Source organism: Marmota marmota, unplaced genomic scaffold (assembly GCF_001458135.2).
Source record: "Marmota marmota marmota unplaced genomic scaffold, marMar, whole genome shotgun sequence".
Taxonomy (NCBI): domain Eukaryota; kingdom Metazoa; phylum Chordata; class Mammalia; order Rodentia; family Sciuridae; genus Marmota; species Marmota marmota.
The window spans coordinates 11,920,203-11,935,385 of NW_026000241.1; the positions used below are offsets into that span (position 1 = coordinate 11,920,203).

Here is a 15,183-nt window from a genome sequence, read left to right on the forward strand (position 1 = left end):
TTTTAGATATATATATGACAGTAGAGTGGATTTTGACACATTATACATACATCGAGTATAACTTCCCATTCTTGTGATTGTACATGATGTGAGTTACACTGATCATGTGTTTATAAATGAACATAGTAGAGTTATGTCCAGTTCATTCCACAGTCTTTCCTACTCCCATCCCCCCTCCGTTCCCTTTATTCTCCTTTGTCTAATCCAATGAACTCCTATCCTTCCCTCACCTGCTTACTGTGTGTTAGCATGTGCATATCAGAGAGAACATTCAGCCTTTGGTTTTTTTGGGGGGATTGGCTAATTTCACTTATCATGATAGTCTCCAGTTCCATTCATTTACTGGCAGATGCCATAATTTCATTCTTCTTTATGACTGAGCAATATTCCATTGTGTATATATACCACATTTCCTTTATCCACTCATCTGTTGAGGGCACTTACGTTGGTTCCGTAGCTTAGCTATTTTAAGTATTTATAGTAATGAGCTTTCTTTCCTCCTCCCTTTTCCCTTTTGCTTTATAAAGGGTCTGGTTGGTGGTGCTCACATTTAAATAGAGTCCACACATTTCTAAACACTGAAACAGGATCACAGTTGAGCTAGAATAGGAGCAGCGATTGCCAGCAGATTCTGGGTTTGGAGATAGACACAGTTCGCAATGAGAAATTACATGGTCCCCTTTTGGGGAGAAGATGGATCTGTTCTTATTTCTATGAGGAAGGTTATTAGTCAAGAGCCCTTTTGGTGGGTGTGAATATTGTTCCTGTTGTATGGAGGAGGATTTTGCTGCCACTGGGCAGTAAGATGCTAGATGGTGGTTTCATGTTACAGTTCCTGGCACCCAACAGGTTGAGACAGCCTTGTTCTGATTGGGAATGAACTGCCTTGTGAGCACCACCTGTCCAAAGTGGAAGGCATAACTCTCTTTCCCAGCCTGCCTTGCAGCTAGGGTATAAACATGTGACCTGGATCTGTCAATTAAATACTCCCATGTGAGACTTGGATTCAGATGGGGCAAGCTAAGACAGCTTCCTGTGTGCAGCCCGTGGTACCATTACTTTCAAGTGGGCGAGGCACCTGCACCTCCCTGGGGCAAGTCCTGGAGAGTAGTTTGGGTTTGTTCTTGACTATGTAATCCTGTTGTAGGAGACAGACGAGGCAGAGCACCAAAGATAGCAGGAAACAGTTTTATTTTGCTGCAGCCAGGTTCAGAGGGCATAGCTTTCGTTGTAATCAATCAATCCCCTGAACCCCAAGTTCAGGTAGTTTCAGAACTTTATACTCAGTGTGTAAGAGGAGGGGCTCAGAAGTTCACAGTCTGTAGAAGTTCACATAAAAGCAGTTTTTTTTTTTTTTTCTTTCACTATTCTGGGCAAGTTAACCCTTCAAGGTCAACACCTGAGAAGGGGAGAGCTTCTTCTCCCCTTTCTTTCCTCCCCCTGCCAGCTGTTACCAAGGAGCCCAATTGGTAACTTCTCTTATCTTAAGAATGTAGACATCTCTGTGAAGCCTCAGCTCAAGGCCAGAGGCCTTGTTAAAGGATTTATCTTTTTATTATCACATTTCGCATTTGCAAACACATTTCTACAAAATACTATACTGAATAAATGTTTGTGAAAAACTAGTAAAGAGGCATTCAGCACCTGGAGTGCTGATTTCTTCCAGGCCAGTAGCCAAGTAAAATAGAGCAACAGGAAAATAGGAAGTTCACTTACATTGAACTCTTTTGTAGAGACTTTTTGCTGATAGTCCTAAAATCAATTATGGTGAAGATTTTTGGAGAAGCTTAGCTCAGATTTTCGGTGGAGAAGGAGGTGCCACAACACCCCCAGAGATTAAGTCTCTGGTTCTGTTCAGATTTAATTGATGCCTTCCATAAAATTGTTTTCTGCTTAAATTAGCTAGAGGGGCTCCATTGTTTGCAAACATCCCTGGTTCTCCTGAATACCACCATGGGCCCAGCTCTGTGTCGATCGGAGGGGAAGGGGCATTGTGCAGTGCCTAGAGAATGTGGCCTTGGTACCTGACAGACCTGAGCTCAAGTCCTGGATCCACTGCTTTTTGAGGCTTTGTTTCTCTGAGCCTACACTCTTAGATTCTGACACTTCCGAAGATTGCAGGGTAAGGGGTGACTGTACAGTGTTCTCAGTCTGTAACAGCTGCTGTCTTTGGCAGAGGCCTCAGGGTGCATGGGGATAGGTTTGGCCACAGGGTTTTCCAGAGGCTCTATCTCAGCTGGATTCAGGCAAGGGTGAGAAGATAGGCTCAAGAAGCCGTCCAACCGAGCTGCTGCTTCTTCCCTGGAGATATGGTTAGAGGATGGATGGACCGTCCTCCTCCCTGCTCTGCATAGGCCTCAAGCCTGTCATCTGTGGATGAACCAAGTAGGTTCATTCCACCTCCAGCTGCCCAGAGCCTTGTTAGATGCTGCTCTTCCATTTTGTTGCTGACCCTCCAGAGACTTTAGAAATCTGCTCCACAGGCTGGTCACCTAGCAGCCTGGCCGCTGGAGAGCATGTTGCTGCTCATCCGTGTTTCCAGGATGAGCACTCAGCAGGGGTGCATCTCCACATCCCCTTGAACTGAGGCATGGCCATGGAACTTTAGATAATGATAGACAAGCAGAAGTGTTCTTAAGCCACCTCTGGATGGCAGCCCTGAAAGGTCAAGGTGTCATTCCCCGGCCTGTGTCCTCCCTGGCTCTAATCACTCTGTCAACATGATGGATCCACAGAGAGCTTCCTTGTAGAGAATTCCTGCTCTGGAGCTGCATCCTGAGCCAGGGGCATTGAGCCTCTGAGATGTGGAGGTAGTTTGTCACTACAGCAGAACCCAGCCTGACCGCTTCTTTACCAGCCATGGCTCTGAAAGCCACATAATTGGGGTGTAGGCCCAAGGCGGGGGGTGGGGGGGTGGGTGCACGTCCTTTCTCACGGCTGCCTACCATGCTTTAGGACAGAAAGTTCAACCTCCCCCAGGGGCCCTTGCTGTTCTCACCTAGGCTTCTGGGTGAGAGGGGTCTGTGAGCTGCGTGGACCCAAAGGGCAAAACTGGGTGAAGGTGAGTGTTCGAGTTATGCCGACCACTGCGGCCACCACTCGCAACCCACTGCCACCCAGCAGTCTCTGCCATGGCCCAGTGAGAGCCCAAGGCTCTGTGGAATGTGAAGTTGGAACTATTGTGAAAATAGTAGCAGGTAGAAGGGTGGGGTCAGGGGCAGAGGACAGACAGCTAAAGGAAAAAGGATGTGTCGAGAGACGAGAGAGGAGAAACACAGATAAAGAATCCTCACCAGAAGTTCCCAGGCATCTTGGCAAGCCTCGTTTTGAAGTTGTGGCTTTCAAACAAATGGGACTATGCAAAGGCAACATCAAGCTCTTGGGATCCTTTGCCTTCTCTCTGTCACTGGACCTGCCCACACGCTTCTCTCCCAGTCCCGGGAGGTCCTGTCTGACCCTGCTATACGTATCCAGGGGTTAGGGTCTCATTTACTGTATGTCCCCAGGGCCTAGGATTCCATTTAGCACAGAGAGCATGCTACATATATTAGCTGTGCAATAAAATAATCCTCAGAGGTCCCCAGGGACTGAAGGGACAAGAGAGGGATAGGTTCATATAGAGCACCCCTGGGGTTGAGCACATGGATGGGAGACACTGGTCCCTGCCATCCTGGGGCTCCATGCCTGGTGCTCATGGGAAACTACATGGCAGGGCCCTGGCTTCCTGTGGACATTGCCATTGTTGCTAGGACCTCAGCAGCCCCAGGACCTGTCCTCTTCCAGGCCCCTCCTTATCTGACCCAGCCCTTGCCTCAGCTCTGGGGTTCTGTGAAGCTGAGCCCATGCTGACAGGAGGGAGATGAGGCCCTCGGTGCTCCAGGGCACAGATGCCAGCAGAGCCTGCATGCCAAGCTGCTGGATGACGTGTTGCGTTTGCTCGGGGCAGCGGGGCAGCAAGGTGTAAAGAAAAAGGCCAAGGGACAGGAGTTGTACTGACTTTATTCCCCTTCGCTCTTCTCACTCTCACCCTGCTGTCCCCCACATTCTGGGGCTGCAGGGCACCCACACCTAGGCCCCTGTGAAGGGCACTGTGGAGCTTGTGGCAGCACAAGCCAGGGTCACAGGCTCAGGTTCTGAGCCCAGTCCTGGCTCCTAGAACTGTGGTCAAGGGGCTGGAGGCCCACCTCTCACGCTCACCATCCCCCACAGCTGGCCCAAGACCACAGTTCCCAGGGAAGCCAAGGCGGTGGCAGGCCCAGGCTCTGCCACCTGAGATCTGGTCCAACAGACTGAAAAAAAACCAGCTGCACAGAGGAATCCCAGCAGTTCCACCCCAGGTGATGATCCCCAGCCTCCCTCTCCCCAGCCCCCTCACACCAACACCTGGGTACTCAGCAATTTGTCTGATAAAACGAGAACCCCGATCCACACCGGCACTGCTGAGGTCCCATTATTGCTTCTGGCCTTGTGGCCTGACCGGAAAGGTGTTCCCCTCAACACGGGCCCAAGATGAAGACAACGTTTAGCACCAGGAACACAGGGCCTCCCAGGAGAGGGGCTGGCCATGCCCACCTACAGCTACAGTGACCATTTTGACAAGTGCCCAGCCAGTTGCCTGGACCCCCTTGCCTACCTCTACAGAGGACACGTACAAGACCAGGAAATCCAGCTCCTGGCACACGGTTTCTCTGCTATTTCCCTGCCTTTGACCTCTGATTGCTAAAATATGGCGGGACAGACTGCAGGTCGACTCAGGCTGAAGGAGGGCCATGGAAGACCCTAGTGCCAGTGATGAATTGGAGAAGCCATGGGGTACCTGCCTACAGCCCACATGGGGAGATCCACTTTTGGGGGGAAATGTGAGCCAGCTCTAAAGAGCTGCCAGGCACTGGGGCCAGAGGTTAGAAATAACCAGTGGGAGGGAAGGGGACCCTGAGGACATCACGGAAGCCCAGAGATCAAGGGGGATGGGGGAGGAAGAAAAGCTATGTAAAGCAGGAGGCTGCAAGGCTCAGCCCTGACTCTGCAAGTTGCTGGAACCTCATCCCCGGGAAGGGGCTTCTCTCCCAGAGGACACACAGGGGTGCCTGAGGGTCTATCTATAGACTCTGGTTGGTATTGCTCCAACAGCAGTCTCAGACTCAGCCAGGCCAGGGAAGGGCCCAAGCACCGGGAAGCTGCAGGAATTGCCCCTCCAAGCCCAAAATAACCAGCGTGGTGTGGCTTGGACTATAGATCCTCAAATCATTCGGGCACCTTGGGCCTGCCCACATCTGTACAGAATAAAGTGCTTCGTTTATTGATGATTAAAATGTCCCCAGCCCTCTGCCCCCCGCGCCATGGGCCTCCAAGAAGGTCAGAGGGGTTCAGTTCCTCTACCAGTCCCTTGGGCCCAGGCCTCTTCCCACTCCAGCTGTACTGGGAAGGTGGTGGGTGGTGTGGGGGGAGAATTGGGGGTGTAAGGTGCAAAGAGTATAACAAACAAAAATCTAAGAAACACAATAGGAAAGAGCTTAACTAGGAAACATGTAGCTTATGGAACCTTCCTCCCACTTTTAAAGGTAGGGTTAAATGACAACAAAAAAGGTATCCTATTAGTAGTGCCTGCCTCCTGGGGCAAGCATTGGGCACAGGCTGGGCTCCCCCAGGGCCTGAACATGCAGGCTCCTCTCACAGGCAGGTCTGTGGGTGCCCACCCATCAGTGCAGAGACCCTGGAGGGGCAAGGAGCCAGCTGGGCAGGTTGTGGCTAGGCCTAGGGAGGGGATGAGGCCTGGAGCTAGCCTTTGGGGAGCTGACAGACTCAGACATATGTGCACGTCTCCTGGTGTAGGTAATATAGCCAGGGTAGCTGGGAAAGGACAGGGGTGCTCTATGAACAGCAGCCCTCTCTCCTCCCCACTGATAGCACCTTGGAATCCTAAAATGTTTGCCTAAGCCTCCTGGGGCCCTGCCCCTGGGGTCTCAGCCATTTGCAGGGACTCCTTGACTGCAACCCCAGTGAGAAGGTGCTGCAGAAAGTCAGCCTGTCTGCCTACCCAGGGCCTGGCCCACAGCAACTGAGGTCCAGCAACTCTGGGACACCTCCCAGACTTGGGGCCCCAGGTGCAGTGTGGTGCAGGTTGGGGATCTCTGTGCCTGATAGCAAGGGTATAAATGAGTAAAGCAAATCCTTGGGGGCCAGCCCCCACCTGGCGTACTACACAGGGAATAGAACTGGGTCTGCACCTGGCTACTTCCCATCCCACATGCTCACAGATGTCCAGTCTCAAGGCCCTGCCTCTGTGTCCACAGCCCTCAGATTGGGTGCACAACTTCTCCAAGGGGAGCTGATACTCCAACTTCTCCCCAAAGCCTCCAAGATGATGGGGCAAGTTAGGGGCCCAGAGGAGGTGAGGATGAATTACTGAGGCTAACCTAGGCCCAGCCTGGCTCAGGACTCAGAGCCATGACCAGCCATACCTGCGGCTCATGCTCAGGCCCCTCCCTCCCACTGTACCTGCTGCCTCCAGCACCCCCCTCACCTGGAGGGGGTGCTGCAAACTATCTTTTATCCTTCACTTTCAAAAAAAAAAAAAAAGTAAAAGCTTCAAAAAGTTGCAGAAAGGGGGGCACTTCGGAGTGAGGTGTCCTCCACCAGCTCTGGGGGGCTGCCAGCCTGCGCGCCCCTCGGGGTCAGGGCCTCCGGGGCAGCGGCCCCAGGAAGGAGGGGAGGGCAGCGGGGTCCCTCCTGGAGCAGCCCTGGGCTCCAGGTCCCGCAGGAGCGCTGGGTCAGTTGTTGGCGTCCACCCTGCCGCCGCCGTGGGCCGTGGTGGGGAAGAGTGGTGGCGGAGGTGGCAGGTGCGGTGGCCCCGGGAGCAGGGCCAGCGTGTGCGCGGGCGGGGCAGTGGGCAGGCCGGGGGCCGGGGACCCGTCGGTGGCCAGCGGGTGGCTGACACGGAAGCACTTCTCCTTGTGGGCCTTGAGCATGTTGGAGAAGCGGAAACGCTGGCCGCAGACGTCGCACGGGTACGGCTTCTCGCCCGTGTGCGTGCGCCGGTGCCGCTTCATGTTGGGCCGGCTGGTGAAGCTCTTGCCGCAGATCTCGCAGATGTAAGGTTTCTCCCCTGGGGTTGGGGTGGGCAGCACGGTGTCACGGTGGTGGAGGGGTGGTCGCCATGCCCAAGCCTGGGCCAGCTTCTCTGCCCCATCGAACCCCGGGGGGACAACCTCAGCACTCTCGGGTCCTCCCCACCTAGGATCATTTTTGTGCCAAGCCTCACACAAGCCTGGGCAGAGGGAAGGATGCCCTGCTGAGCCTCATACAGAATGGGAAACTGAGACCCAGAGTTGAGAAGAGCACGGCCAAGGCCATCTCAGGCATCTTGAGAAGGGGGCAGGTCCAGCCCACCCCTGGGGGCGGCCTCACCTGTGTGGGTCTTCATGTGCTCATCAAAGTACTGCTTCATGTTGAAGTCCTTGCCACACCACTGGCACATGAACTGCTTGTGGCCGATGTGGATGCTCATGTGTGACCGCAGCTGGTATTTGTACTGGAAGCGCTCATTGCAGTTCTGGGGGTAGGGGTGGGTAAGGCCCGGGGCAGAGAAGAGCAGCCTTCAGGGAGGGACCAGCTACCCCTGGCCCCAGCGCCAAAGACAGACATGGGGCAGGGGCTCCTGGCCAAGGAGGTGAGGCGCTGAGGCAGTACTAGGGGAGGCCAAGGGCATGCAGGAGTCGGGCTGAGATCAGGGGTCAGAAACAGCAGAGGGTCCCAGCCATAAAGCCCAAAGCCTCTCATCCTTCCTCTCCCAAGGGCCCGCATCCCACCTGCAGCTCTGCATCTCCATCTGTCCTCCCAGCAGGGAGGCTCCTTTCTCCACCTCTCCTGCCCACCTATCCCCCAAGCCCACAGACTTCCAACCCCCAACATGGGCAGGGCCGGGGTGGGGAAAAGGCAAGGTGTGGGTGGAGCAGGGGAGGGGCCCTGCCATCAGAGGGGGGGGCATCTCTGGTTCCTGCATTCCATTTCCTGTCCCCCCCCACACACCTCTGGTATTAAACTGCTGGGATCCCCACCCTCCTGGATGGTTCCTGGGCAGGACAGGCAGGAGACATGTGCTCACCTCACATCTGAAGGGCTTCTCCCCCGAGTGCTGCAGGGAGTGCACCTTGAGGGACATGCTGCGCTTGAAGGACTTCCCACAGGTCTCACAGGTGAAGGGCATGTCCTTGGTGTGGGCTGGAGGTGGGCACCATGGCCGTCACATCTCAGGGGCCTGCCTGAGCACCCCCGCATTGGGCCACACCCCACTTCCTGGGGCATCCCGCACCACCACCCATTCCTGGGGACTGACAGTGGCACTGAGCTCCAAGGACCGCAGGCTTTACCAGAGATGGCATGCATCAAGGCCCCAGCCTCTGGACCTCAATAGTAACCCACCAAATCTGTGGATGGACGAGGTCCAAAACACCTTTCAAAGACGATCTGGGAGGAGGCAACTGGTGATAGAGAAGAGCCTCCACTCCCACCCTCTGAGCTCAGAGCTCACTAAGCCTCGTGGTTACCCAGCATGCTCCTGGCTTAGACCCTGGGGGTGAGGGGTACCTCCCTTAGTTCACAATGGATGGCCCCCAGGACTCTCCAGTGGAGAAATGGAGCAGGGCCTGGCCACAGACCTGCGCTCCACCTTGACCACCCTTCCTCAAACCCTGGGCCCAGACTAGTCAAGGTAGGGAGGGCCATATGGTCACTAGGCACCCAGCCAGGCCCACCTAGAGGGAGTGGGCAGCCTTTCCCAAGGCAATGGGGTGGCCAACACACACCCAAGGGGCCTCCTTACTGTGTCCAGGTGTGAGCCCTGGGGGAGGTTGCATTCGGAGAAGACTGAAGCCCTGTGAGGGCCAGAAGTTGAGAAAAAATCAGAGGCACAGCTGCTGTGAAACCGAGAGAGGACCTGTGCCTGTCCATGTGGCACTTTGTATAATTTAGAAAAAGGTGTTCCCTTCCTTGGGTGGACATAACCCCCTGCCAGGACACACAGTTTGGTTAGCAGCATGCCAGCTGGATTCCAGTTTTCACCTGCCATTTTATCCAACCATCCTGTGCAATAAGCAACCTGGCCAACTGTACATAAAACCCCTGGCTCCAGAGCCTGTCTAGGTCACAGCAGCCTCCCAAGCTTCCAGCTGAGAAGGGCCTCCTTACCCCTTCACATTATCCTCCAATTGGAGTCCTCCCATCCGCCTGGATGGAAAGTCCTGCCCAGCACACCTAGTAGCTGAGCCTCCTCTCTCCATAGCCTGCACCTCACCAGCCTGGACTTACCCACCATGTGCTTGCGCACGTGGGCCATGGTGTAGAACTTCTTCTCACAGATCTCGCACGAGAATTTCTTCTCCGCGTAGCCATGCACGATCTTGTTGTGCTCGTGAAGGGACCAGAGCTTTTTGAAAGCTTTGCCACACGTCACACACTGCAGGGTGAGAGGACTTTAGGCCCTGGGTCCCTATCAGGACCCTATGGGGGTGGACAAGATGCCCCTCTCTGGCCTGCATCCCACCAGAGCTGGGAGGCGACCCTGCCACCGGCCCTCCCTACCACCTGCTGGCTCACACCCCCAGGGTCACACCGGGCCCTCCTCCTTCCCTCAGTCACCTCTTCCAGGAGGAACCCCTCTGTGCTCAGGGGACAGAGCTTCTCTGCAGAGGGGAGATCCCACTGGCTGAAGGGCTGCCTGAGGTGGGCAGCTCCACAGCTCATGGGGAAGCCCCTCAGGATGCGACCCGACAGAGCTGAGGCATGGTCACTGCTGGCCCTGGATGGGACCTGGCTCTGACACCATGGAGATCCATCCCCCAGAGGATGGGTCCTTAGGGGGTCAGCCAGGGAGGCCTGCCCGAGGCAGAGGCGCCAAGTCCTACCAGGCCACAGAGGGGCCGTTCCACTGGACCCTGCCCTACCCATCCCTGCAAAGCACCCAGAGCACTCATGGCTAGGCCAGGATGCTGGCTGTCAGGATCCCCAGGTGGGGAGGGGGCTCAGGTGTGCGGCAGGTAGAGCCAAAGGGCAGCCTGGGGGTAGGCAAGTAGGAACAGGTGCATAGGAGTAGGGCCAGGTCCCAGCTTCACTCCCAAACAGTGCTGTCTCCTCGGGGCACTGCAATTAGCAATTAGCACAGGCAATTAGTACCTACTGCTTCCTCTCCCCCTTCTGGGCCAGAAAAGGTAAAAGCCACATGGGGGGACTGGGCTGTCCCTGTGCCACACCCACCCTAAGGAATTAGACTGGCACAGACTCATACTGGACAAGACCTGGCAACCAGCCCAGCTCTCCAGCTTGGCCCCAGCAGGCCTTGCTCTTCCCAAACTTCTTATCCCTTTTTCCTCAGCCAAGGAGCTGAGTACAGGTGTTTCCCTGGCTGGTCTGTCCCCTGATCTGCACAGTGCTCTACTGGACAAACCTTTCTTTCATGTGTACTTATGTGCAGTGCACAACCTGTGAAACCATATAAGATGGCCCGGATGGCCTTTCTGCAGCCCTCAGGATTTATTAAAACACTGACTCGATGCTCCTCAGACTTGGCTGTCCCATGGCCTCATGTGCTCAGTTCTCTGCTCACATCCTCCCATGTCCACATTCACCTTTGCTCCTCTGGCCAAGGGTACTGTCTATGCCTGTCCTCTCCATGTTAGGGCCCAGCTCTGCCCACCTCTCCCAGAAAACTCCCAGTGCTATCCCTGAGAACCTGAGCCCTGCCTTCCTTCCTAGGCTGGTCTCCGCAGACCACCTGGGCAGTGCCGCCAGCAAGGTGGGGTGTGGGAACCCGCCCTGAGGCCCACCTGGATGTTGCGCTCACAGTCCGTCTGCCGGTGCAGCAGCAGCTCGCTCTCCAGCAGGAAGCGCTTGCCACACTGGTCGCAGATCTGCATGCGGCTGTGGGTCACGTTCATGTGTTTCTCCAGGTACCAGCGGTTGTTGAAGACCCGTGGGCACTTCTGGCATGGGTGGTGCTGCTTCTCCTCCAGCTTCACCTTGGCCCCCAGCCCGTCGGTGGCTGGTGACCCACGGGCGGGTGCAGGGGCCACTCCAGTGGGCTTCGGCCGCTTCCCACCCCGCCGCCCAGCCTCCTCAGGCTCAGTGGTGCCCCGGCGCCGGGCATTCTCCCGGGACCTCGTGGCCATTCGACTGTGGACAGGGGGGTCTGCTCGGCTGCCCTGGCGCCCCCCGGTCCCCACTGGCCCCTGCCCACCTTCGGCCTCTCCTTCCTCCTCCTCGTCTTCCTCCTCCTCCTCTGAGCTCTCTGGATCCTGCTCACTGTGCCCTTCCTCTTCCTCCTCTTCTTCCTCTGGCTCTGTGTGCGCCTCCTCCTCGTCCTCCTCCTCTCCCTGGCTGCCACCCTCCTCCTCCTCCTCATCTTCCTCCTCCTCTCCCCCTCCACTGCCACCACCCTCCTCCTCCTCCTCCTCCTCCTCATCATCATCATCATCAGCCTCCTCCTCCTCCGAGTGTCTCTGCAGCCCGTCCTCCCGGCCCAGCACCATGGTGGCTGGGTTTGCCCCAGTGCCCGGTTTCCCCTCGGGCCCTGTGGACACGTGCAGCGTCTGGTTGTTGAGGTTCACCTCCACGATGATCTGGGACTGCTCCTGGCGACTGTAGCTGCCAGGGCCCCCGAGCTCCTCCTCCAGCTCCTCACCACCCTCCAGCTTGCAGAGGCTGGCCGGGGGCCCTCTGGCCTCTTCAGTACCTCCCTCTTTTTCCTCCTTGAAAAAAGGCTGGGCTGGCCCAATGGTGGCGGGCACTGTGCCAGCAGCGGTCCCAGCCCCGTCCTCCACACGCACCGAGTAGGGGTCGGGGCCCTCACGGGCATAGATCTTGGGCAGGCCCGGGGTGTCAGCCTCCTGTTTGATGTCACAGTAGTAGGGTGGCGTGGCCGGGGTGCAGCTGGCCGTCGGCTGGGCGAGAGCCACGGTGCCTTGGCCCGGGGGTCCGAGGGAGCGGGCGTCCAGCAGCTCCTGGCAGGACGCGGCAATGTCGGCCATCTGCAGCAAGGAGGCGGCACTGAGCACCTCGTGGACGTTGGTGGCGTTGACCAGCAGCTTGGACGTGTAGATGAAGTTGAGGATCTGCTGCAGGCCGCCCGGCGCCAGCGCCTCCAGGGACAGCTCCACGCGCTGCAGCTGCTTGTTCTGGGTGAAGAGCGAGTGGAAGAACTGGCTGTAGGCGGCCAGCACGCCCTTGTGTGCCGGGAAGACGCTGCGCTGGGGCACCAGCACCAGGTCCACGTCACAGAGGTCGGGCTGGAAGAGCCGCTGCTCGTTCAGACGGCCCATCAAGCAGGCGAAGTGCAGCGCCACGTCCTCCACCAGCGAGAACTCCACCGCTGGTGAGTCGGTTGTCTTCTCAACCAGCAACTGCGGAGGCAGAGGCACGGCAGAGGTCAAGGGCAGCAGCCCCTGCCCACCCACAGCTGCGCCCGCTATCAGGGAGGGAGGCAGCCCATCTCCTGGCTCCACCCTGCGAGGAAGGAGTCCAAGCTGAGCAAGGAGGTGGAGGGCGGGTGCCAGCCTGGGCCAGCTGCCTGCAGAACTCAGACCCCCCAGGCTGAAGATGAGCTCCTGGGCCAGCCAGGAACTTTCCTGGGCCTGGGGGGCTCTTCCTCTGTGAATGGGAAGAGTCGGATAGGAAGGGAACAGGAGGAAAGGTGACTTTGGTGACACCCATTCAGGTTTGCAGGGCAGATGGGGTGTCCTGGGAGGCAGGACTTTGAGTGCTAGAACCAGGAGAGTCCCAGGCAAACCTAGAAGGATCCTGCTCACTGTGCCCTTCCTCTTCCTCCAACACACCCCTTTAGCCTTTCCTGAGCCTCATGGATTCCCCCTCAACTACTCACACATGGGAAGAAAAGCCGGCCCAACCCAAGCACCTCGAGAACAGGAGTCAGGTGAGCTCGCTCACTCACTGCCCGGCCTCTGCTGACCACCAGGCAGCACCCAGGGCCCCTTCCCTCGCCAGTAGTGGGCCCAGGCCCAAGGGCTGCAGGAGACTTTGTGACGTTTCTCTCCCTCACCCTGTTCCTGTAGCCCTCCCAAGGAGGCTGGAGAGCTCCAGAGCTCACTCATTGCTCTGCTGCGCCCCTTTGCCCACGGCCCAGCAGCTCCCTGTCAGGGATAGTCCAGGCCCAGAGGCTCCAGGATGGCCCTACCTTGGAGGCCACCCACCTGGCGAGCCCTGGGGAGGCCCTCAAGGTCTGATAGGTCAGACTCTGAGGCCCAGGGAGCCATATTCAGAACATATGAATTACCCTGAATAGGAGCCAACCCACCATCCGTGGCCCCGACACAGCAGACTCCCCAGAAGATGGGGGTGCAGACGGACAGCCTGCCCAGTTCCAGTGCACAGCAGATGTTCCATTAGTATCCGCTGACTCCCTGCTGGGCAGACCAACCCCACAGATTCTAGGTTCTGACTGGCCTCGGGCCTTCTCAGCTGGGCAGAGCCTCCCTCATTTGAGGTACTTTGCCCCAAAGCCACAAAACCAGTACCTCCTTAGAGGACCTGAGATGGGCCCTGCCTCCTGCCATCCTTCCTTGTCTGGGGCAGCAGCGGGTGGGCCCAGACTGGGCAGGCATGATGATGTCCAGCCCAACTCCACAGTCACCTGAATGAGTACAGCCTCGGGATGAAACTTAACAAGCTAGCAAGGGCCACCTGCTTCTAGCCATACCCTGGACCCTGCCCCCTGCAGCCACAGTCCAGAGCAGCACCCACGCTGCGCTCTCTCAGATCCTAGTTTGGCCAGGCCACAAGCCATGGACACCATCTTCCTGGAGTTCTCCCACCATACCCTTTCCCCCAGCCAAGAAGCCACCATCGCCCCCCCCTTTGTCCTAGACCTGCTGGCCTGTCCAAGCCTGGCCAATCTAACTAGGACGTGGCACCAAGCCCCTCCCATCTCCCTCCTCTGACTCATTCTGATTCATCTTCTGGGATCAACCTCTACTGCACAGATGGGGAAACCAAGGCTCAGAATGGCAAGGTCCACAGTCCAGAGCCCTGGCCTCCCAGCTTGGCCAAGCCATGTCTGCCTTGCTGGACGGGGCACTATTTCCTGTGATCAGATGACTGGCTAAGCAGGAGGAGGCTTCTCCCAGCCAGGGACCAGTGGTACTTCCCCAAACTCCACTCAACCCTCCACCTGCCACCTCTTCCCCAGAGCCACTGCCCCACACGTCAGTGAAGGGTCAGGGAACAATTTAGGCAGGGACAGGGTCTCCTTAGGGCCTCCAGGGAAAGCAGCCTGAGTAAGGGCTCCCCAAAGCCAGGCCATTTAGGGGTAGCCCATTTCAGATCAGGAGGCTCCATCCCTTCTGTTCGGCCATTATGAAACACCCTTCCGTGCGCCCCAGCCCTCTGGCCTCAGGAGGGAGAGGAGGGCAGTGACTCCATCCTAAGGCCGTCCGCCCAGTCACGATAGTCACATCCTGGGCACAGAGATGCTGCCGGAATCCCTAAGTGGCAGCCCCTCAGCAGGGCACAGCTGCTCCCTGTATGGCCCCTCCTCTGCGGTGGCCACCAGCTGTGCTGGTCTCCCCAGCCAGATGTGCCAGTACTCTGAAGCTGGGGATGCCCCTCCCCATCTGGCTGTGCCAGCTGCAGCCACACACCCCAGCCCCAGCCCAGGCCACTCTCCTGGCAAAGATGCAGGACCAGGAGGGTGGTCAGGCACCCTGGGGCCAGGGGATCTCATGCCCTTAAGCCCTTCCCAAGTCAGAAGACACCTGCTGAAGCTGCAGAGCTACACCTGAGGGGTACTGGCCTCACTTCCAGGAAGGCCCCGGAATGACACCTGGGGCATCCATCTGTGTCTCCCTAAGCTGGTGTCGACCCTTTCATCCCTGGGCAGCAGTGGGTGAGTCCAGGCTGAGCAAGGGGGCACAAGCTGGTGACCTCTAGGATCCTGCTTTTGGATGTGGGGTGTCTATGCCAGTCTTCTTTGCCCTTGCCTCTCCTCCTCCCCTGGCAAGCAGACCAGAGAGGGCGGGGGACTGGCCCAAGGTCACACAGGAGTTTGGACCGGAGCTAGGGGCACCCCCAGCCCTTGGCCCGAGCCACCCTCAATCCCCAGGCTGGGCGGCTCCAGCGCCCACGTGGCCCAAGGCCCGGGCGGGAATCCGAGTCCCCTTCCCCCCATCACCCAGCCGG

At 57.4% G+C, this 15,183-nt stretch overlaps 1 protein-coding gene across 1 annotated transcript in view; it reads right to left on the bottom strand.

The window, feature by feature from the left end:
• Positions 1-3,981: 3,981 nt before the first annotated feature.
• The window catches only part of Zbtb47 (zinc finger and BTB domain containing 47), a 13,375-nt gene continuing 2,173 nt past the window's right edge, over positions 3,982-15,183 (bottom strand). The window contains exons 2-6 of the mRNA XM_015489427.2: positions 10,821-12,392; positions 9,307-9,454; positions 8,105-8,220; positions 7,408-7,552; positions 3,982-7,105 (exon numbers count right to left, since the gene is read on the bottom strand). Of these exons, the coding sequence (XP_015344913.1) occupies positions 6,771-7,105; positions 7,408-7,552; positions 8,105-8,220; positions 9,307-9,454; positions 10,821-12,311 (2,235 nt within the window). The 5' untranslated portion in view covers positions 12,312-12,392 and the 3' untranslated portion in view covers positions 3,982-6,770. The remainder of the gene's footprint in view (positions 7,106-7,407; positions 7,553-8,104; positions 8,221-9,306; positions 9,455-10,820; positions 12,393-15,183) is intronic.